This window comes from Grus americana, chromosome 10, assembly GCF_028858705.1.
Source record: "Grus americana isolate bGruAme1 chromosome 10, bGruAme1.mat, whole genome shotgun sequence".
Classification (NCBI taxonomy): domain Eukaryota; kingdom Metazoa; phylum Chordata; class Aves; order Gruiformes; family Gruidae; genus Grus; species Grus americana.
This window is the reverse complement of record NC_072861.1, coordinates 11,305,050-11,329,740: the sequence shown is the minus strand read 5'-3', so window position 1 is coordinate 11,329,740 and position 24,691 is coordinate 11,305,050. Positions and strand designations below refer to the sequence as shown.

The window sequence follows — 24,691 nt, the reverse complement described above, 5'->3', positions numbered from 1 at the left end:
GCTCCTTCAGCACTGAAAATGTTCCACTCTGTAAGCGCTCTTAGAATGATAGCTTTGACTGGCTGGGATTATATGCACCAGAGGTTTGGTTATACTTTCCTTTTAGCAAAAGTTTAAGATTTTTGTTTTGAACTTTTGATGGAAAGCATCCCTATATGTTAAAAAAAGCCTGAAACATCCCACAATATATCCAAGTGACCATTAGAAAGAATTCTATGTGATACAACAAAAGTACAGCGGACTCCTGTTCCCATTATAATGGCTGAATAACAGAAATTTGCTTGGGAAAATTAAGTGTATACTGGAGCATTTTTCTAAAAGTGGCCACCAATAAAGAGCAAGTGTATTCAAGCTGCTGAAGACATCCCCACAAGAAGAACATGAAAGTCCAGCAGCCTTAGTGGACCCATTGCATCCTACCATACCTGGAATGATGCCAAGGAGTAGGAGAGTAGTGCCAGCACCTGGCCAATACACAGTAATTATCTGGTCAAAGAGCAAGAAACTACACCTCAGTATTCCTTCAAGACTGCAATCCTATCTTTCCCCTTTAAAAACAGACCAAGAAAAAGGAATTACATTGCAAAGAAAGCTCAGAGAAGCAGATACTCCTAGCCTTCTTAGTTCTCTCTAGGATAAACTAATAGGAGTTTGGGAAGGGAGGAGGTTTTTTCTCAAGTCCATCAGGTAGGAATAGTTTGAGCAACAAAAATAGTGCTTTGCAATTTAAACTTTTGAAGAGGTAAGCAGCAACAGACAACCTCTAGAAGTAAGGAAAAAATCTTAATAATGGAAGAAAGAGATACTTAGCAGCACTGTGTGTTATCTCTTTGGGAACTTCCCCTCAAAGACAGACAGAACCCCTTGAGTCCTGCCAACAGGTTGAGAAAAATATACTCAAACTACATATTACAGAAAAGGAGGCTGCATCCATTGCAGTGGGCCCACATATATATGCTTAGTTATATTCATGTAACACAGATGAGCTTTTAATCATATATGTTCTTACATATATGCCTACCATTTTATAAATTAAAAAGTTGACTATAAGAAATTAAAGTTCTAATAAAAGATTTTTCAACTCTTACATTTCCCAACTGTCTGATTAAGAATTATTTTAAACCTTAGGTTGTGCAAAAGAGCAAATCAATTTACTGGCATGAACTGCTCAGGCATTCAAGCGGTTACAATGTAAAGTATATAATATTAACATTGAATCAGTGTGATAAAATCCTGAGTAAATGAGGTTCTTATAAGCAGTAATAAGAAATACTTGTATAGCATACATACTACTTCAAAGAAATTAAAATGGAAAAAATGGGGGAAGTAGTTTAAAAGTTCAACAGAACGTACTGTGGCTCTGTGACTGTACATTCAAGTTCTCCATCACTTTTATTGCAGTCCTCACATAAGAGAATGCTGCACAAGACTTGCAGAGTTAGTCACTCAACTGTGGCAGCAGAGCTTACTTGAGATAAAAAGAGAGGGAGAAAGAGAGAGAGAGAGAAAGAGAGAGAGTGTATTTAGCTGTCAAAGAAGCCTATAGCAATCTGAAGACTCGTCCTAAACTACTCTGAATAGCCTGCACATTTTTCCATGACAAGGGAACAGTTTGTGTCTCAAAGCACCTTTCCCCACACCTGAAAGAGCTACTCTCAAATTAGTCTTATATCCAAGGACAAAGAGAGAAAATCTGAGATAGTCCTCACTAGTCCTGCACATCAAGGACAAAGAAGTCTTCACACACCTCTTCCCTTTTCTTGCCAGCTGCAATACCAATTCAGGAGAAGAAAAAAAAACGTAAACAAGTTGAACAGCTAACAAGCTGAAATTGTAGATGCTCAGATACTTAATACAGAGTTAGTTTTGGATAGCACATCCATGACCTGTTCTTATAATACTTCATTACAGCTGCTTCTGCCTGTGACAAGAACACACTGTCCCCATCTTCAAAATAAGCAGTACTTCTTGAATTAACAAGTGTAGTCTACCATAGTCTGAAGATCTGAACTTGTTCAGGCAGATTAATAGGAGAAAAATATCCATATTGTTAACTCCTTCCATTTTGACTTTCATTAGGAGTTTTTTACTGCTGTTCTACCAACCTGATGTGGACAGAACAAGAAGAGGGGTTCTGGGGGAAGTCACCAAGAAAATACAGCTTAATTTTATTACAAGATTTAAATTCTCTTAATAGGAGGAGAGTGCTGAAAAACAGTTATCTAATGCCTATTTCAAAAAGCAATAGCATCATAAACCTGCAATGCTCTTCCCCCCCCCCCTTTTTATTGTTTTGTTTTCTTCAAGGATCTCAAAGCCCAATACATCCATTCAGCCCTAGGACCCCTTTGATCATTAAATAAAGAATAATAACCTTAAAATCCCATCATTTCAAGCAGAAACTCCATTGAACTTTACTGTCATTTTAGTGCTCCTCTGAGTATATAGCCTTTTATATTCAATATAGGGAAAACTGTAACTACAGAGCCAACAGCATTATACCCTACATATGCCTTAGCACAGAGAGATATTTTATCACATCCTTCCTATGTTTTGCAAGAGTACTGCAACAAAATGCTTTAAAAATGGTAGACAGGCACCAGAGTGGTGTAATTACGTACAAATGCATAACCTTTCCATTATGCATCCCCTCTCTCTTTCCTACCATACCATTTCTCCTCAAAAGCTTTCCATTAATTTTTGGCCTTTTCTAAATTACAACATATGTTTAGTGTTAAGAAAAAGCTAATTTGCCATTAACCACCATAAGCATGAGGAATATAAAAAAATACTATTGAAAGTCAAGCTCTCAAAAGTTAGAAGAAATGTCAAAATTATCTCCTCATTCAAACAAAAGAATCCATTAATCTGATAGTCAAACAGTAAACCAGTATAACCTTCATAGGTCAGAATCTGGTATTTTTACATGGACTAGCACCTTGCCCTGATCAAATACTAGGGAAACAACTCACCACCTCCTTATCATTATACTGTAGCTTCAGAAAGGTATTTATGTTTTTGGAGGCCTGACAATAGGTTTATCACCACCTCCTACAGACAACTACTACCAAGCAAAGAGCCACTTTTTCTTTACAAGTATTTCTGAAAGACTTCCATCACTACTCCCTTAACAGAAGGGTTGTAAGATATTTAAATACTTTTCAAAACTAGTCAAACTATTCCAAAGTACAGTCCAAAATAGTAATCAGTTCATGCAATAGCAGCTGAGGTAGACAATTCTGAAGTAACAGTTAACATTTTGGTATTAATACAATGCCACAGTGAATGTCATCTTTTTATTGGTAACTAAAATATCTGTTCACCAAAACTGCAATGTGGTGTGTGCAGGTCCTCCTTTAAGCAAAGTGATACAGGTTTGATACAGGTGAAAATGACCCTCAAAAGAAAAGCTGAACTAGCCCACTGTCTCCTGCGCAGCTGTACACATATGTATTTTTCAGGGAAAGAATGGTTGTAATAAAGCACAGAGCATGCAAACACCACGTGAGACCAGCTCTTAAGAAAATAAAAACATGTATACAAATGGCTACTAAAGAAGCTGCATTCAGCCATACCGCTTACTGGCTTTCCTGCATCTGTTCCATACAGATAGAAGAAATTACTGAAGAGATCTGAGTGTTCAAGCCCGCATAGAACTTCTTTACAAAGCTCTTTCCATCAAAATCAAAATCAACCAAAAAGCCACAACAAAAACATAAATACCAAACCCCAAGTCCCCAAAGGTATCAGATAATATCAGATAGACTCGTATCTATCTCAAGGCAGTATAGGCAGAGAGGATTTCAAGAGGCACTTATCAACTCTTTTGTACCTGATGGTATAATGAGTTTTTCCCAAAGCTTTTCTTTCTTTTGGTACTCTTTAAACATTTCTAAAGAATTTTCAGCAAGCAGAGATTCTGGGGAAGTATCCTGTAGCTAGTGGAAGCATATGGAAGAATACTCAGATATTTTGATTTTTATGTGTAAAGTATTAACAGAGTAGCACCCACCACAAATATTTAGCTGCTAAGCTCAGCAGTGTTACAGTACGCTTATGCAGAAATTTTCTCTTTGTCAGTTAAAGAGGAACAAGTAGTGGATGGTAGTCAAAATTCTTGATTAATTAGAGTCCTGTATTATGGATGACAGAAAAAATGTGATCTAAAAACCACTTCATTTCCAAGCCACTGCTACAAGGTTGAGACAGGTTGGACTAGAACCAGAGAAGCAGATATGCTGCCAGAAAGATATCAGATTAATATGATCACAGAAAAATTAAGGTTGAAATGGACCCTCAGTAGGTCATCTAGCCCAATGTTCTGCTTAACACAGGGGCAGCTATTATCTGAGAAAAAAGTTGGCCACTCTAGGATGATGCAATCACCACACACATGGAGAAGTGTTTGCTTCACAGAACCCACCACTGTATAGAGCAACTGCATTAGATCAGGGAGCGAAAGGGAACAAATTCTGGATTGCCTTCTTATTCCAATATGGTGGTCTTTCCATGCCATAGTGGATGCAGACTATCTGAGGGATTGCAGAGAAAACGAGAAGGATTGTTTCTTCTACTAGTTTTATTCTTCAAGGAGACACACACGAAGATGTATATTATCTGACTTTTTTTGGCTGATCTGGGCTTTTTTCTAACCTGTTTAAATGCAAAATAGAAACATAGAAGTCAGAAAGCAGTTTTGGCTTAGATGTTATGGAAATATCTAGACCTCGATGGAAAGAGCAGAAAGAGCGGATTACAGCATGAATTCAGCCCGTTCCTTGTTTATTTAATTTACAAGTTGGACTACTTTTATTTTATTACAATTGGCAGATTCTATAAACCTGGCTAGCAATCACCACACACAACAAATCCATTGTGTCTAGTTGAAATAGACCAAATGACAAGTCCAAGTTACACTTTTCAACACCCTCTAAAGTTTGTGGGTTTTGGAATGTACCCTAGAAAGCGAGTTGTGAAGATTTGAGAAACAGAATAGCCAGATCAGCCTGGTGTTAGAACTGCAAGCAATACAGATCTTCTAAAGCTAGGTGTAAAAGAAAAACTGTAGGCAGTATAAATGGATTTCAGCCAATCCCATGATATGGGAGCCCTTAGCTGATCTTTTTAAAATGGCATTATCTAGAGAAGCCAAACTCTAATTAGCGTTAAGAAAACTTTGCTGGGGAGGCAAAAAAGGAGATCATCTCTGCACTGAGTATAATGTTAGAACAGCCAAATAGGCCAGCTCCTTCCAAGGCACTGCATAAGAAAAATTCATGCACAAAACATAAGATGAGTGATTTCAAATATTGTATGGTACTACAGGGAGCATTTTGCATCCTTTCTCCTCAAAAGTCTATTGTAAAACATTTAGAAAAAAAACCTGCCTTATTTTTAATGGTATAAAAAAGAACTTTGTTAATTCAGTGAATGCCTACACAGGCTCTGAAGAATTTGTAGCATTCAACCATAGATCTTTGTAGTGAACAACAAGTCCAATCATTCTGGTTGCATTATACAAAGTTCCAGGAATTCTTTGGCATGAAAGAACTTAAATACATTTTCTCTGGTATATGGAAATAATATTTGATTTAAAGATATATCCCACAGAAGTCAGTCTTGACAAAACCTAGTTTAACTATAAACAAGTATTTTCACATTATTTAATCCCTTTCGTGACTTCCTCACGACCAATTCAATTGGCTTCTTGCCCCGAATTACAATTTATGCACAAATTCTTTGTTTCAATAAGCAGATACATAACAGTGACAGAAGAAGGAGCCCCAACAAAAACTTTACCAGATTTTTCATTTTTAGAAATCAGTACTTTTTATTAAATAAATGATCATGGAGCAAGAAATCAAAGCGTGTTTGTGTGGGAAACTGGCCAGATCATTCTTGGACTCCCCTAAACCTCAAGCAACACATGCTGACAAAGAAAGAAATTGTGTTGGTTTTGCATTCCTTATATTAACTTCTTATTTTACCAAACTCCTCATTCTGAGGCTTTTAAAAATAATATGAGTAGTTAAGCAGTTTATTCTTACCGCGTGCATGTATAATAAAGAATATCTATGGATATAGGTGCTTCAAAATTAAGCTAATATTTGTTTTAATTGCAATTCAGCAATAATTAAAGTAATGCCTCCCAGAGCTCTTTTTCCAATAGCCATATTACTCTCTAATACCACAGCCTGACCTAACACTTACAAAACAATATACCATCTCCAAAGTCAGTGCGTGACAGCTGCAACAAGGGTTTGAGGTATCATAACTTCCCTTTATATCTTAGGCAGAACACAAAAGCAATGATACGTTTGCAGTGGCAACAAATACAGAGTTTGATTTTTGATAAAATTATGTGGGGAACTCAAAGAAAAACATGAGAAAGCTAGTAAGCAAAGTTCAGCATAAGCTGTTATTCTCAGCAGCTGAAACCAAAACAACAATAAATGCAGTAAACTCATTTCAAATCATGTGAAAGAGCTGGAAACTTTCTATGGTAACTTTCTTAATTTGGTATCCATGGAACAATTATCCATCTGCTTCAGAACTGGCCATTCATATTAGTTGTCCACATTAACAATCTATAAGAAATATACCATGAAATGGACCAAAACCAGCCTCAAAATCTAGCTCCTCCAGAATGTAAGTATCCCTAGTCTACAAACAGTAAAAACATACAGCTGGCTTGTTAAAACAAAAAAATATTAATGCATGACTTCCCCCAAAAATTCTAGGTAGGCTTAAAAATTAAAACCAGCTATCATGTCTTTTTGAAATAAAACAAACTAATATTAACACTTTCAGAACATCAGACATTATGCAACAGGTTTTAACCATTATTGTGATCAGCTCTAAATACAGGACGACCCAATAGAATTGTTCACTAATATTCTGCCCATTTCTGCTTGTACTGTAAATAAGTCTCTGCTTAATAAATAGATATATAAGAATATGTGCACATGGAGAAATAACAAGAGTTCACTTCTCAGACTGAAATTTTGTTGGCTTCTGGTGTATATTCAATGAGGTTGCAGTAATGCCAGAAACATTTCCGCATGAATTCAGTCCTTATTCTCCCCAAACTGTCTGCTTTATTTACTTACTTTAAGAAAGGGTTCTCAAAAGAGATTTCACATTCAATAAAATTCTAGGCCTCTTCCATCCTTCCCCAAGTTAAAAATATTCCATCACTAGAACTATTGTACATAACTCTTAAATACCTTTTGTTCCAAGTGAGATCACAGTCCTTTAGATATAAGACCCTTTTACCAATTAGATGGGTTTTCTTATTAAAAGTGCTCTAATTTGTTTTATTTATTCCTTTTAAATGCTAATGCTAAAAGCCTTGAGAGAATTCAGAAGAATGAAAACATTTTACGGGAATCTTTTATATTTGTGGCCCGACAGTGAAAGACAAGGATGTATAGTGTCTTACTGCCAGAGGACATAACACAGCCTTGCTGAAAACAGACTTGAGTGACTGGATTTTCTAAACTTGAGAGCACTAAACAAAAAAAAGATTATTTTGACTGATTTCACAAAACAGCCAGTTTGGACTCATAGGGGTAAATTTATAGAAGAGGCAGCTGAGTCAGCTAAGGATTTCCCATATCAGAAATTGATAAAATTCAGACTTCTGTTGGTATTTCAAAATAGTAAGTAACAGGCACAAGTACCTTATCCTTCTGTGTTAGTCTCATCTTTTAATAACAACATCACCTTTTCCTATAGATCTTTGGTCATTATTTTAATGTTTCCTGTAATTGCTTAATGCAGTTCTTGAAAACATTTGGATTTTCATAAATTAAGTTTCTTCAAGTTGCTCAAGGCTACAGCGAAAGAGAGGCATCATAAAGCAGAGAAAGCAGACTTTAGTTTGTATAGTAATTCTGAAGAGTTATCGAAGCAACTGGGAATATAAAGGAAACAGTATATTTAACAATATATAGGATAGTCGGTAAGATTGCTCCAAGGTCAATGCAGGATTGTCTCTTACAAAAGGTTATCGACAACTTTGTGCATCCCAATTTTAGAATAAAACTTTTGCACTTTTCTTTCTTTCTGTTGGAAATTAAAAATATACTTAGATATGCTAGGCAAAAAATTACTATAATTTCTGCAGTTGCACCTCCAGTTAAATGACAAATCTCTTTCCTTGATATTCAGAGCTAAACATAATTATAAACTTTGTTTACTTTTCTGTTTTATTCTCCAGTTACAATTCTAATCAGTATTAGGCATGTGTATCTCTATCATTGGCTATTTTGCAGCAGATACATTGAGCTGTAGAGGTAAAATTACAAATTTTTCTTTTCAATAGCAATGGCCCCTGATCTATTACAAAAAACAAACTTCCATCTCTAAGCAACTGATCTCTTAGCAACAAGAAGCACCTGCATAAAAGATGCCACAGAGAGTGATCACCAGAAAGCCTATTCAGATCTTTAAAAGGAGCACATCAGTAACAAAGATAGCACTCTTTGCCGGTAAAAATCAAGAAGTAACAAGAGGACACAGGTAAATTTTTAATTCATTCTAGCATTTTTCTTCAAACAGTATGAGAAGGACATTACAGAAATGGGTTTTTATTTTGTTTTTGAGTAGGAAGTATGCCTTCTGGAGCTGCTTTTATCTGTATTACTGTAATTCAGTTTGTGTAAATTATATGTTGTCACTGTCTAAATAGAGGTTAGTTTTTTTAGTAGAAAATCTGCAGGTCTTAAACCAAATTCTTGGTATTAAAACAACAATAACTGTTATATATTTTGAAACTTTGTAGAATACTTTTTTTAAAAAATGGCAAAATGTTCTGGCAGAATAGCCATCCTTAGAAAATGTTCACTTCTTCAACCTTTCAAACTGTTTATATTACATCAAGAAATACTAAAACTTTTTAGGTTTTATAGATACAGGCTCCACTGATTAAAGAATCAAACCTGCTCGCTGTTCCGTGGCCTCTGATTTCATTCTATCTACTCTAAAGTAGATTTTGTTCCATGCACTACTTTTCATGCAAGGATGTGTACCATGACAAAGTTAAGGTAGAATACGTAGCATGGAATGGACACTGCCAACTGTTGATGATGTAGAATTAGTTGGAAAGTGAGTGAATTTGGACAAGCCAACATTTCCAAACATCATTGTCATAGCAAGGAAAAAATGGATTAGGAGTGACGTTAAAAAAAGATCAGTTAGAACTAGGCTGGAACTGACCCAGATAATTTGTATATTCTGTCATAGCTCGATCTCTCTCAGTTGGTGCTTGCAGTGGAAAAAATGCTATTTTTCTTTAAGCTACTACATCTTAACAGTTATTTTTGATTAATAAAGTCATTTTCAGGAACAATTATTTGAGAACTCATGCATTCTTCCTTAGTCTTGTTTTTTTTCAAATATCTAAATAAATTTTCTTTAGGATTAATTTACATACTTTGATAGAATACTTGGTATTTATAGCCAGAAAAAAAGTAAAAAACTTAATTTACATTTCTTGCAGAGTGTTCCCTTCTGTGTCAACTAACTTTTTGCTTAAGTTGGTCAAAGTACCTGCTAGCAATAAAAGTACTACAGCAGAGACATAATTATGGCAGAGTGAGCTGACTTCTATCTACCAAATTAGAAACAAAACCACCCACCCAGTAGTAATAGCAAACTGATATCAGCTACATACAGAAAACCCTCCTCACATAGGTCTGCTTTGCCATAGTCATAACAAGGAAGTCCGATAAAAAGTGTGTTAGAAATTTCAGTTGTCTATCCACAACTAATTTTCTTGATAGTTCTGAGTTAATTGGAGCTTATGGTGTTTTAAGGAAACTCTGAGGTAGACAGGCAGTAAAATATATTCTTAGCAATACTGCAGAAGTTTGTGTATCTCCATAGCTCTTTTTGATGTCTTACAAGAACTGACATACCTATTCTGCTTCAGAAGATGTATGTTTCAGATTAAACCCTTTTACCATCTAATGTAGATAGTACTTTTCATGGACATTATGTTGGTTCCTAAGCAACAAAATAAGACCTTTTGTGAAAGGTACTAAAACTGGTGAGTTATTTTCCCAAATCATACATCAGACTGCAATTAAAACCTCAGAAGATGGCATAGTCCACATTCTAATTTTGGATCATTATTGTTCTGAAAGAAAAATCACCATATAATTACAAATTGTTCAGAAAGCAGAAACCCTTATTGTACAGTCATTTGGGAAGCACATAGCGTACCTTGCCTCACACATCCATGTTGTATAAATAGCTACAAGAAAATAGTATGAACACTGGCCAGAAAGGAGAGAGATGACTACCAAATTTTTAGTTACACAGAGCAGGTTATCACTCCAAGTCTTGCTCACTACAGGCAATTGTAGTTTTACAACTGACTAGTTATTTTGAAGGCTTAACACTCTAGTGGAAAGTGATTTTTCAGGATGTGTATATTCATCCTCTGAAGATCTATTTAGACATCTAAAGTAACTAGCAATTTCTAGAAGGATACATTTGAATCAAGACTTCCAGAATATCAGAATTTTCACTGGGTAGTCCCAAAGACAACATCCAAACCAACCTGACAGTATATTATGAATACTTTAATTTTGGAAGCTCACTAAGCTCCATGATCAATAGCAACACAAAAAGCTCATTTAACCATTTCAGCAATAATTTATCATCTTGGTGAGTACTTGGTTACTACGTCAGCAACATCACACCTTTGGCATTAAGGATCACTAAAAGGATCCAGTAACTTCTTTGGAACGTTTAAAAGCAGGACTTACTGGTCCATTGTACCAAAAGATTCATTTACATAAATCACAAGGAGAAGAGCAGCCTGTAGGATATCTATTTGACTATCACCTTGCAGAAATTACAGCTCCAAGGTCATTACAGTGGCTTCAAATGGCTCCTCCATGATACCTAAATGTTTAAGTAAATGACCTCGTTTGATAGGTGACAACTTCTAATTTAACCCAAAAGATATCTCAAGTAGATGACCTGGAACAACAGGCACAAAGATGGTAAGTTCACAAAATGAAGGTTGCAACCACCATGTACAGGCACAGAAAAGAGTCATTGCGTTTACTACAGTTATCCAAACAAATAGTAATATTCAAAGAGAGTCCTACATTTATAGATGATGGTTTTAACGTATTTGTTTCTCTGTCAATGAGTTCAATCTGCATTGACTGTTAAGTCCCAGACACATACTAGTACTAGCAGATACTCAGAAAACTAATTGACCAAACAGACTCCAAACAACAGGAATGTCAGCATTTACAATAGTACTGCAACTCAAAATTTCTCTACACCCTGCAAATTTACAGTACACTTCGAGTAGGGAGGGGTGACAGGAAATTGAGTTCTATGGCCACTGAGGCAGATAAGAAAAGCCAAGTATTGTTTACAGTTGCATTTACAGCATTTTAGAAGTGATACTGAAGGCACTCGACAGAACTTAAAAAATTCAGATACATGCTCTAGGGATAGATCCTATTCAGCTGTGAAACAAGGTAACATTGTCATAAGAAGGCTCACTAAAATTAAGAAAACCACAATTGCTAATAATAGCAGAGGCACCAAACGTAACAATCTTTCTTATCTCACAGTACAGACATATTCTTTCAACACCACAAAAACCATGGACATGTTCTGCATTTCTGTCTCGCTCTCTGACACATTAGGCTCCTACCTCCTCCTATACTTGTCAAGAGCCCCTTTAGATTGCCAGGATGGTCATTATTAAATTCCTGCTTCCAAGCTTCTGCTCAAAGCTGTCACCTCCGCCTTCCCCCTTCCTCCTCCTCTAACCTAAAAAACAGATAAATATATAAGTGCCATTTAGATTAGATTTCATAGTAAACAAGCGGTATAGGATATTCTACAAGGCTATAATAATCATTCAACATTGCTAGAATACATTTCCATAGTAATTAGATGTGATAGACCTCTACGACTACACAGATTCTAGCCCACTGACTCGATCTCTAGAAATGACTAAAAAAGGTAACTATATGCAGTGTATTCATTCCCTAATGTCCACATTTTACCACAATTATCATTCTTTTGAGTTGCAAAGGATTGAATTAAAAGTAGGAAACAGACCTAAACAAGCCAGAGTGCTTTCAAAAGTAGAGTAATGTAAAGACCTAACTTTAATAAGGCTGCTCTGCACATCGTAACTGCAAATGAAACCATCTATAATAAGACAGATGTCATCTGGAGCAAAGGATCAGATCACTAAAGCACAGATTCAGAGCAAGTGAAAAATGAATAAGGAAAAAATGTCACAACAAGAGTAATACAATATCAGGTGAACGATAAATTATGACGGAAATCTCTCAGTGACATCCCCATTGCATCCTGAGAGAATTACAGCATGAGAAGAGACCATGGAATATCAGGGACCAATTTCCAGTGTGCTGCTAAATAAACATGTGATCTGATGATTACAGAATAATTGTAGAGCTCAGTTTACAAGGAATGGTAAGCACTCTTGAGTTTAAAAAAAGTCTTTTTAGTGGTTCTTACAATAGATTCCATCCAAATACAACTAATTTTATAGTAGTTCCACATATAACTTCTTATTCAACAGCTGAGAAAAGCATTTCTGACCTTGCAATAAAATCCACAATTTAAAGACAATGTTAAAACACTTGTATGGAACTCTTTCAGCATGAGTTCTAGTAAAGAGATCTGACATGCAGCTGAGCATCAGAGACAGTTCTCATCCTACATTAAGTGCTATAATCCCAATTCAGCAAGATAGGTATGTGCCTAAAACTAATTAAAAACAACTATTTTATTTGTCAAAAAGGTACTCTGTTCCTTTTAGGCTATATCAACATTGGCAAATTCTGCGGTACAACTGGAGCAGATCCGTAAAACAAAAGTTGGTGTTGATCCACTCCCTACACTATACACATTTATTGGGAGTTCACTTCAATATAGATCTAAACTGGTTTTGTTATTTAAATCCCCATTAAAAGCTGGTGTGTATGAGACATAGCTTTGGCGTACCATTACCTGATTTATTTTCATTCAAAAAGACCTCAGTTTGCATGCTCTGAGATTGCTCTGTGATAAGTCCTGAATCATGGGAATGGGAATAATCTGAAGGTTTGCTATCGAAGCATACCCCTGATACAAACTAAAACACCAGTACAGACACTATGAGCCACTGTCCTCCTTGACTATTGCACCTTCAGCATTCACAGAACAAATACAAGAAAAGCACTACTTAACCTAGCTAGACATTAGCCTTCTAGTTGTGAAGTGCACAACAAAAGCTATCTGCATACTTACATGTAGAAGGCTGAACCTTTACGGTCTGCATGAAACCACCAATCTTAATTGAGTGAAAACAGGCAATATGTAGAATCAGCTTCTAGAAAGAGAGGAAGACTACACCTTTTTCTCTGGAAAAATAAAGACTAACTAGGCTAATATGAGCCAATAGATTTATTTTTGTATGAAATCAGTCTATTTAAAAAATTATTTTTCCAAACTGTTTAGTTAAATCTAGGTCAGTTGCTTCAGATGCTGCTAATATTGGTCACTAAAGTTTGGGGATTTGTAACAAGTAGATTTTTTTCCCCCATGTCTCTCCTGACAGATGAACCACTACAGAGGAAAGAATTCCAGCACTCAGGAATGGTTCTTCAAGAGTTTTCAGGCAGTTCTATGAGCTCCTTCTCAAAATTATCAGATTTTTTCAGCTCCAATTCTATAGCATGATACATAATTTGCTCTTTTACTGACACAGTCATTAGGTAGAAAGCTCTAACTGGAATAAAAGGGGTCACCACAGTTGTCCTTTAGATATGTGGACTTTTTTCTTTACTGTGGACCCTGTCATCAATCATCATACCACCTTTTGCAAGAAAACGTTTAACAGAACAGAATTCTCTCACAGTGCTTTTTAGTCAAGATTTAAAGATGAGTAATCTGAAGGGCCCTCTGCTGGCAGATGCTTTCCCGGCTGTTAAGATCCACATTACTGCCAGGTCAGGCAGCCTGTACACATCCATGTATTTTGTTACAAAAGCACTTCCTTATAATAAAAGTCTCTTTCCTCCCACTATTTGATTTTAAAAGCTTTTTTACCCCAACCCCGTCCCCCCTCTGCCATATAAGTAACAATCAGAACCAGCAAATCCCTCTGATCAGACACATACCTCAGCCAGCTGCAAGGAAAGGAAAATTACCTATGGAAGATTTCAAGACAAAATGAGCAAGAATAGTGAAAGCTTCTTTCATGCACAATCGGCACTCTAGCTTAGTTCCATTTCTAAACTTCTTCAGTCTATTCAGTATCTACTTACTGTCAAAATTTACTTGGCTGAGTTTTTATTAGGAGTTATTTACCTCATGGACAATTCTTAAAGAATACAATAGGAACAAGCAGGACAAGCAGTTTAGCTGAAATATTCTTTAAGGTGAATTTTTCATGGTCCAATTGGCTTTTGCAATAAAAAAAGCATTAAAAATGCAAATCCTGGAAGTTTGCTTGGATCATACTCATTGAAATAAGGCAAAGAACTTCTCGATACAAGAAATACCAATTGTTTGTTTTAAAAGCTTGAGGAGCCACTTTGACTGAAAATAAGACTGCTTCAGATCAGTTCAATGTGAGGCCAAAGCACAAGATAAGCGAGAAAGCACTTGCTGAAAGTAAACAGTAAGAAAAAGCTTCCTATTAAGTAAACACCCTTCAGTTTTGAAATATTGTCGCAGGAAGGAACAAATCATATCTATTCTTAATTATTGTCAGAGCAGGATTAAGAAGGTGTTTTATTAGTAAATTACTGTGCAGATACAAGTAGTATTTTTCTGTGGTTACGTGAGTTCTCATTCATAGAATAACATCTTCCTTCCCAGGTACAATCACCTCTCATATTTTATGCTGAAGTCAAAAGCACGCACAACTTTGAAGGAAGCCTTCTACTCCCCCTATGCATAACAGACCTGTCCATTTGCTTGGTTTTTCTTTCCTGTGCCAAGTGCTGGTTACTGCCTGAGGTAAAATATGGTACCAGACAATCCATGATCCTCTTTGAAAAATATAGTGTATGCCATACCAAAGTATTTAGCAGTAGAACCATAAAGAAATGCAATGCATTATACTACACTCAAAGATTGACAATAAAAAAGATATAATACATTGTTTTAAACAAAAACCTGGGGTACACTATCTGCATCATGAAAAACTAACATAGTTATTCTGGAAATTCAGGGACTCTGGCACTACAAGCATGCAGGAAGGAAAAAGGCTAAGGAACAGAGATAAAAGCTTGTGAGTGAACACATTCAATGCTTCCACAGATGCTGAAAGTTTAATTTCTTGTGTTTTGGTTAGAAATTTGCAAGGAGTAAACCTCAGTAGTGGCCAGCCAAGTCAATGTCAGAGATAAGAGGTCTGTCAGCCAAAGTATCCAAAACTATGCTTCAATATCAAGGTCAGAAAAGCTTTGTTATTTCCAAGCAAAAAGAACGTCTGCTGCATGTCTGTTTCGACTTGTGATGTAGCTTGTCCTGGCAAGCAGTCCAGGCAGTCACTCTCATTATAAAATAAGGCTACCTCAAGAGCTAAATTGCTCATTTACAAGACCTACAAACGGGTTGAGAGGTACTGACTAAAGCTGAATAGATCTGTGAGCTTTGAAAAATTCTGCCTCTTTCCCTTTTCTCTCTCTCTAAAGCCAAGCAGAATCTCTTGGAAAAAATGGTACTGGAAACTCTGAATCCGATGCACTACAACATCACCAGCCTTGTACCAGATATGGTGCCAGTGGCCACAGTGCCCATACTCATCCTCATGTGTTTTCTGTTTCTAATATGGAATCATGAAGAAACTTCATCAATACCAGGTAAATTAACCATAGCTATAGTATTACCTAAAAGCTGTCAGAGTATTTTTTTGTTTGTTTCTCAAATTTAAGTGAGAAAGTAATGCTGAATAATGACTGTATGCCAACAAAATTTACTAAGAGTCAGTGTAAATAATACAGTTTTAAATTTAACTGATAAAAGAAATCTGGCTCTATTCAACCTCAAAATTTCCATAATTAACCTGTCTTTGCTATATACATATATATATGACATTTAGCTTTCTGGTTTATTATGAATATGCTAGAAAGATATAATACCACTTTACAAACTCTAGATGTTCATATTTTCATGTGCATTATAAACTTCTACTTTTTACATGTTTTAAGTTTAAAGCTTTCTAAATTGTCTTTATTAGAAACAAATTATTATGTGGGAAATTTTTCAGACTTTAGTAGGATACCAATTTTTCTCTCCATGTTTGGCACTGAAGACCCTCCAGAACAGAACAACATAAAATGCTTACCCTTTCAGAGCCCCCCTTCTGTAATGTTTTGGAGGCTTATGGTAGATATTAGTGAATCAGCCTATTTTTCATTAGATGCAAGACAATGACCTACTGCATGAATGAGAACAGCATACACATCTCAAACGTGTATGAAAGGAGTAATTCTAAACCAATGCAGTGGCACCTGAATGAAATTCTGAGAAAAGATCCTTGCCAAACATCCTTCACTATGCTAAAACTCTTTGAAAGCTAGAGAACAGGGGAAAAGTATTCACAGAAGGTTATGCATTCTGTTTGAATGCTGGATTGGATCAACAAGAAGATAGAACTAAATTAATATGCTTTAAGTTTATGGGTATTTAAATAATCTGGGTTCTTGCAATTCCTATTAGTAAACAGTGAAGCCATAAGCAACTTTTACAATTTTAAAGAGTATACAAAAGTTTTCTAAGTACTTAATTTGCTTTGGTTTATGGAGAAGAATTTATGTTTTACAGACAAAAGGGGAAATTAAGCTTTCCCTGAAGAAGAAAACTTCCTCTTAAAAGTAATTAAAGGCAAATTCTCTCCTTCTGTCTCCACTTTCTGCTTTTTCTTGTAAGAAGGAAATTTGGTGCTGAGTTACAGTGGAAGGATTTGCAAACTTTGTTGACTAACTGCATATTAATCCATTCTTAGCTCCTACTTAAGCATGTTTTTGTAAGTTCACAGCAGTAAATCCTTTAAATATCTGTTTTCTCACTCTAGTATTAATGACTTGAGACATGTAATTAATTTTATTACATCAAAAGGATATTATCTTTTGTAGGCGTTACTATGACGCTTCAACACAAAACTCATGCAAAGGATTTGTTCAAATCACAAATTAATAAACTGTATGCACTTTTTCTAGATCATTTATTTTCTCTGATATCTAGCTATTGTCCCTCCAAACATAAGCAATCTCAAAGCAGCAGTTTGAAGTTGTACAAAGATGCTTCTTTGTATGAATGTCATTTGTTGTATTTACATTCAATGGGCTATAGGCTTCTATAAATATTAAGTGAGGCTTCAACAACGTAGATGCAAGTTTCTCTAGACAGAACTCCAGAATCTGATTGTATACATGTCCTGCCCCATGCAGACCTTGACTGTCATGTTAAAAAGTTCCTTTGAATGTTCAGAGGTATATTCTTGTCAGCGAGCACTGCTGAGACCAAACTTTTTTTACCCTGTTTCTTAGGGCCAGGATACTGTATGGGAATCGGTCCCCTCATTTCACATGGGAGATTTCTCTGGATGGGAGTAGGTAATGCCTGCAACTACTACAATAAGACATATGGAGAATTTGTGAGAGTTTGGATCAGCGGTGAAGAAACATATATAATTAGCAAGTAAATCCTTATTTTCTGTCATTAATAATATTACAAGTTTTTTCATATTTTTAAAACCTCTTTGCTACTTTTTTTTTTCTAAAGTAGAATTGAAGTTATTTTCAAAAGTTATGCTAACATAAACCCTTTTTGCTTCCTGCTGTTGACATTTTTTCTAATCTTTCATTTCTTTATAGACTCTTTTATTGAAGTCTCCATGAATTCTCTCATTTTCTTTGTGGAAAGGAAGATTAAGCACTGTGGCTCAATCCTAAAAAATGTTTACCATCTTTTTTACTATTTCATTTAATATTAGGATTACACACTATACAGGAACCTAGGCTGACTGCAATGCAGGATGAAGCCAAATCTTAGTTTCCTGTGTCCTTCTGTTTCTCCTAAAAATGAGAGTAATGGTTGAAGATTATGGCTCCAATTCAGCAAGTTAATTAAACAAATGCAGAGTTATAGGATTATGAGTAATTCCACTCTAATGGAATTACTCACAGACTTAGATTATACACAGTATTAAACATAATGCTAAACTGCAGTCTATCATTTTATTAGCTCCAGTTGTACTTCATGGTTGCTTTCTTCTTACATTGGATCTTCTGGATACTTATGCGTTATGCCATGAAAAAAAATAAAGTAGTAAAACATTTACCATGTGTAATCAATAAAGAATCACAACCTTTTTATTAGCAATATCAATCCACCTCATCTTTCATTATGTAAAAGCTTTTGAAAGATAACATAGTATAGAGGACTATTACAGGATTTGCCATACAAAGCAAGTCAGCTTCATCTCTGTCTTTTTACTGCTGTAAAAAGAGGTAATCATGACAGGAAAACTATTTACATTCCTATCCTACATAGGTGTTATAAATATCAGCTAAGGGGCTATGTTTTGTTAACGTAAAATGCCGTGAACTTTTATTGCTGCCTTCCACTTTCTGTACTAACAATTCATTAGAAAAAAATCAGGAGTGCTGATAAACAATTCCACAGCTGCATCAGACTTTACAGAAAATGCATTGCTTTTCTTCAAAAATTTTTTGCTTAAAACAATTGACAGTACATAGAGAAATAGTTTTTTTTTTTTTTTTTTTTTAAAAAGTAGAATAAAGTTTTCGGTGGATCATAAATTCACTGCAAAGCTAAACATAACCTGAATTCTGTAAAAAAATATATTATTTCCACCAATATCATCCAAATTTTTATCATCAAATCTAATCATACTGTGATGCTAATGCACTTAGAGAAGGACTTGCAGTCTTGGCTATGACAGATGTTGTCTTTTGGAGGACCTCATTAAACAGTTTCATAAGGAAAATCTGCTTATATAAGGTCATATGTCAAAATCCTTCCTTAAAGCATTATTATGTGTCTCCTGTGTAGATGTGTGGAATGGAAGGAAACAAAATGAGCCTCCTGCACCTTTCCATTCCTGGGGAGAGCTGCCAAAATTCAACATTCATGTTTCGTGTTCATGAAAATACAGATGTTGTTCCTTGACATGCCAAAAACCTTTAAGGAAATTCAGACAGAGAGAATATGCTGAGTTTTTTGGAAGATTGGACCTGCAGACACAGTCCCCTCTCTTTTTATGCCAATCCTTAATCCATGCTTGTCTCTTTGTACCATATAGCATCTGAATGTTAGCTTTACCTTTGCTCATTGCAAAACTACACTGAAAACTGAAAGTCAGCTGAAGTCACTAGTAAAGGCTCCATTTACTTTACCTGACTGAAAAAATAAACTAAGCCATGTAAGAATTCTGGGATTTGGTCCGTAGAGTATGCTACGTGCTAAAGTAGCACATTGTTTCATTTCAATCTCTGTTCCGATTTTACTTCTTTTTGTTGGATTTCATTTGATCAGGTTTTCATCATGTCAACATTTCTAAAGTGCTTGCTCCCTCTAAAGGAAATTATATCTTAAAGCAGTAATGCTGGTCACAACCTATTCGCCAGCATACGTAAATAAACCTTGTCAACTGTAAAAAGAATTAAACGTATCAGGGATTTCCCTAACATTTATATTTAGGAATATTTATCCCATACATATCATCATATTATGATGCTGCACTTTTAAATGATGCATGTATGTTTATGCTTTCTGTATGTGTCTGGGAATGACCAAATAGCTACAAAAGTATAGCTGTAATTTAATACACATTATGATGAAATTATCAACTATCAAATATTTTACACCTCATCTTCTGAAATATCTGACATTGGTCATTGCCTGAGTGTATCTTGTATATCTACACGTTTCTATGTATGTACTATTCAGATTAAAATCTTTTGATAACTATTTGCATTTTAGCTGAAAAATAGTTTTAAATCTGAATACATTATTGCTCTAATATACATTCTGAAGGCATTTATCATCAAGTTTTTTGATAATGTAAAAGGAACAATGTTTAATGTCAAGCATTGTACTTCCTGCTAAATTGAGACTGCAAGTCAGCACTTCAAAGCAACTATAAAATACAGAATTTTTATTCTGACATACAATCTATGAAACAGTATTATTGTTTTAGACTTTTTTCTCCCCCTTTTTCTTTCCCAGATCCTCAAGTGTGTTCCATGTAATGAAACATTGGCATTACGTGTCTCGATTTGGGAGCAAGCTTGGATTACAGTGCATTGGCATGTATGAAAATGGGATCATATTTAATAACAACCCAGCACACTGGAAAGAAATTCGACCCTTTTTCACCAAAGGTAAGTCAGTGTACATTAGTACACTGTATCAATGTAGCACACAGTCTATCTTTTCTGAAGTGCTGTTTGTCCTTTGCATACTTAAAACTACAGAAACCAGTTCTCTCTATATATCCCATAGAAATATTTTATTGTACATGTTCTTTCACGCTTATCCTGCTTGGTATATTATTTGAAATGGCCCTGAAGTAGTTTTGAAGATTCTTAATTTCATCCAATTAAAACAAAATTAAATGATGCCCACAAGTCATGTTTTTACATTTCAAGTCCAGCATTTACACTGGCTCAACTGGCATTTCCATAAATTATATAGTTCACTGTTCCCATCCCAGCCTACACTGAGTTCAAAGACTTTTCTGTCTTGTTCTAATAGGGGGGGAAGCTTTCATTTCAAAATTAACTTAGATCATCTGCACAGTAGAACTATTTATCAATCCCTTTAATATGCTAGGAATCAATGTAGTAACAGAGAAAAAGACTGAAGTAATTAATATCACTAGGTTGAAATCAAATAGGAAATTACATAAACAAACTCCAGTGTTACTATTCTGTGGGTCTGCAATTTTTTGATTCACCTTATTTCCACAAATTGAAAGTTTTCAGTATTTGCATACCATTAGAATTAGCTACTTCTGATGATCTTACAGCCTTCCTAACAAAACTGCTATACTTGTTCCGAAAGCTCCACAGTTGTCCTGGTTTCAGCTGCAATAAAGTTAATTTTCTTTCTAGTAGCTGGTATAGTGCTGTGTTTTGGAGTCAGTATGAGAATAATGTTTATAACACACTGAAGTTTTCAGTTGTTGCTAGGTAGTTGTAGTGTCTACACTAAGTCAAGGACTTTTCAGCTTCCCACACCCTGCCAAGTGCACAAGAAGCTGGGAGAGCACAGCCAGAACAGCTCACCCAGACTGGCCAGATGGATATTCCATACCATATAATGCCATGCTCTGTATGTAATTGGGGAAGCTAGCAGGAAAGAGTGATCACTGCTCACAAACAGACAACAGTTCAGAAAAGATTCTCACCAGCTACAACTGCAGTAGTTTATGACAGCGATTACAAACACACAATCCCTCTCAATGTATATTTGGTAATGTCCTTGAGGCAATTACAGCAATTCTTGTATGGAAAAGTAATTTAAACAGAGTACTTAGGGCAAGACTTCCAAAATCATTGAAAAATTACCTGAATCTATCCCAGTTGGAGCCTATCAAAAATCTGACTGAATTACATAGCAACAGAGCTGACCACTGCTTTTGAATTCTTAAAATGCAATAAATCCATCATGATGCTATCTCCACTGTTCATAAGTGGACAGACTACAGCAGGTTAACACATTGCATACTGCCAGGTTAGGCTTCAGTATGTCCAGAGTGACACTACAGGTTGCCAGCAGCTTAACTGCAAAGCTACCATGCCGTTTAAGAGCACCCAGGAGTGATGTTTTCAGAAATTCCTGTTATCCTTCCCACGAATCCCCAAGCTATCTTCCCTGCTCAGTGTCATTGCAAGCGAACGAGACAGGACATCCACAGCACCTGTAATACAGATGAGGATATGGATAGCCTCCCACACAGAAAGGTAACACAAATGATGCCAAATACTTTTTCTTAACATGGTATGAACCTAGCATAAAATGTGTGTCAGATGCAAAGTGGCTGGATGCAAGGAAAGTTTAGACTTTGAGTTTGTTGCCATTTTAACTCAAAATGCTTACATTTTTCTTGCAAAAAATGATAAATCAGTAAGTTTCAGAATGATTTTATACCAGTCACTCACATGATAATGTTTTACATTTTATTGACACCATTATTGCCAATTGATGTTATAAATAAGGTATGAAAGTTAATCAATGATTTGATCATTTCACACATATATTTCAGCTCTGTCTGGTCCTGGTCTTGTGCGTATGATAGCAATTTGTGTTGAATCAACAATTGATCACCTGGACAAACTAGAGGAAGTAACCACTGAAGTAGGAAACATTAATGTGTTGAATCTTATGAGACGGATCATGCTTGACACATCTAACAAGCTTTTTCTCAGGATCCCTTTGGACGGTACTAACAGCTTTATTGTTATACCTTATGATGGATCTAAAGTGCATATCCAAAGAAAAATCATTGACATCACTTAGCAGTTCTATTTCAGAAAACAGAGCAAGAACAGACTCTTACACCACCATATATTTAATTGAAATTGATTTATGAGTGATTTTAGTTATAAAAGAGAATTTTATATGACAAAAAATACACATTTAGCTTGTTACACCTTAATAAATAGGACTGTTTAAAGAGATTTTTATGCACTGAGTTGGTACAATCCCAATATTATATGCATGTAAGAACCAGAAATTGTTCCACCAAACTAAATGATTGCCTTGAAAAGTTCACCAGACAATTTAAGTCTTCTGTGATTTATTCATCCTCAAAACTATATAACAGAAATAACATTATCATGATATATAAATTATCCCATCTCAATATGCTGCAAGACTTCTGCTTCTACTCTCCTGTGGGAGACTATTTGGCTCTGGTTGACACAGAACTATCTCTTTTTAGCTAGCTATCAAGAGTTTTTACAAAGATCTATACATTTTCTGCAGTGTGCTACAAATGTTTCCTAATGCTATCTATCATATTAATATCATATTAAAACCAACTGTTTATCAAATTCCCATTAACTTAGTTGGACTAGGGAACAGGATATTATTATTTTTTCTGAAGCATTTGTGTTATTTGACTATTGAGGCTTATATTTTATACTGCTTTTTGTTAACATTTATTTTCAGAAAGCACCATTGTACTTAAGATTCAGAACTACTTTGATGCTTGGCAAGCACTTTTATTAAAGCCCGACATTTTTTTTAAGATTTCTTGGCTGTGCAAGAAATATGAGGAGGCAGCGTAAGTATCATCAGTTTTACAAATCATTTGCATAAGATTCTTTCTAAGAAGGAGATCTTCCTTGATATTTTCCTCTGCCTTTTAGAAAGTAAATTGTGAAACTTGCAAAGGTGGCTGGCTGAAGTCCCTTATCTGCAGACCTAAGGTAGCCACAGAACAAGATTTGCTACTGTTGCTACAAGCGGCTGATCGTAGCAGATCATTTAAAGCCCTTGTCCATTGAGTCCTAGTTTACTCGCCAAAATATTAGTTAATGCCAGCACAATTGTGAAACTGAATTGAAATCACTGGTTCAGTTCAAACAGACAAGGAAAAGCCATCACATGGGGTGAAGTTACATTTGCTCTCTAGTCCAGGACAGTCAAATAGTAGGCTACAGTTCATCAAAACAAGAAAACCTGTCTACATTCATGGCACCGTCCCAGAAGAGGTAACCCCTGAGCATAATTCTATTTATGGGTGCCCTCAATGTGCATTTTTGAGTCAACAGCTCATTTGTTAGTTAAAACTTGGTGCTCAGCATGATAATCCATTTCAAGGTTTTGGTGGGGTTTTTTTCCTAAATAAGAACATACGTTTCGCCGTCTTCCTCTCTGCAAACATACAAAAAGCCTCTTCTTTGTTTATGATCTCATTTGCCGTTTTCTGCCAAAAGAGGACTGGCTATAAATAGAACTGGCAATCAGTTTCTTCATTTTGGATTCGGATTGATACTACTTATGAAGCATGTGTAATAAATTGTTTTGATAGTACTATATAACATAAAGGCTTTATGGGAAAGATGGAGGTTCATCATAAGTAATTGACAACTCTTATGAACTAGAAACAAGATTTACCTTCCCTAACATTTGATTGCCAGCTTTATTATGGCACTGATTAGTGCTTTATTCTGTAATTCTAATAATAGACAGCCATGGTGGCCCAGTTATTACTAGAAAGCCCCTGCAGGTAAATATTGATGTTTCAAAAGCAATCCTTTTAAAACAGATTTATTCATTAATTTCTACTGAAAAAAAAAAATATAAAAACTGCTGGATTTCAAGCAATGCAAAGAACCACCACAGGATATGACTACTTCTGATACTCTTCTGATAATGTTGGCAAAAAGGACCATTTGCTATTTCTAATGCCTAAAAAAAAAAATTGTTATAAATAATGAGAACTTTACCAGGTTTGAAATTTTAAATGCATTTACCCCTAAAAACCTGGTCAAATTTTCTATCCCAGCAATAACAAACACAAATGGAAAGCCTGAGAATTTCATTCAAAAACTTTTCAAAATACTTTTAAAAAAGAATTTCCTTCAAATCTATAGCTAATTGAAAATCCCAAATAAAAATATGAAAACTGTTGGACTTTGCTTTTTTCCAC

The 24,691-nt window shown here is 35.4% G+C and overlaps 1 protein-coding gene across 2 annotated transcripts in view; it reads left to right on the top strand.

The window, feature by feature from the left end:
- LOC129210935 (aromatase) overlaps positions 1–24,691 on the top strand; it is a 31,310-nt gene that overhangs the window by 125 nt on the left and 6,494 nt on the right. The window contains exons 1-6 of one of the 2 annotated variants that reach the window (XM_054837340.1): positions 8,468–8,523; positions 15,696–15,863; positions 17,553–17,703; positions 20,257–20,411; positions 22,298–22,474; positions 23,206–23,320. In XM_054837340.1, the coding sequence (XP_054693315.1) occupies positions 15,719–15,863; positions 17,553–17,703; positions 20,257–20,411; positions 22,298–22,474; positions 23,206–23,320 (743 nt within the window). In that variant the 5' untranslated portion in view covers positions 8,468–8,523; positions 15,696–15,718. Of the gene's footprint in view, positions 1–8,467; positions 8,524–15,695; positions 15,864–17,552; positions 17,704–20,256; positions 20,412–22,297; positions 22,475–23,205; positions 23,321–24,691 lie in introns of those variants that run through there. The other variant, XM_054837341.1, reaches the window with a different exon arrangement.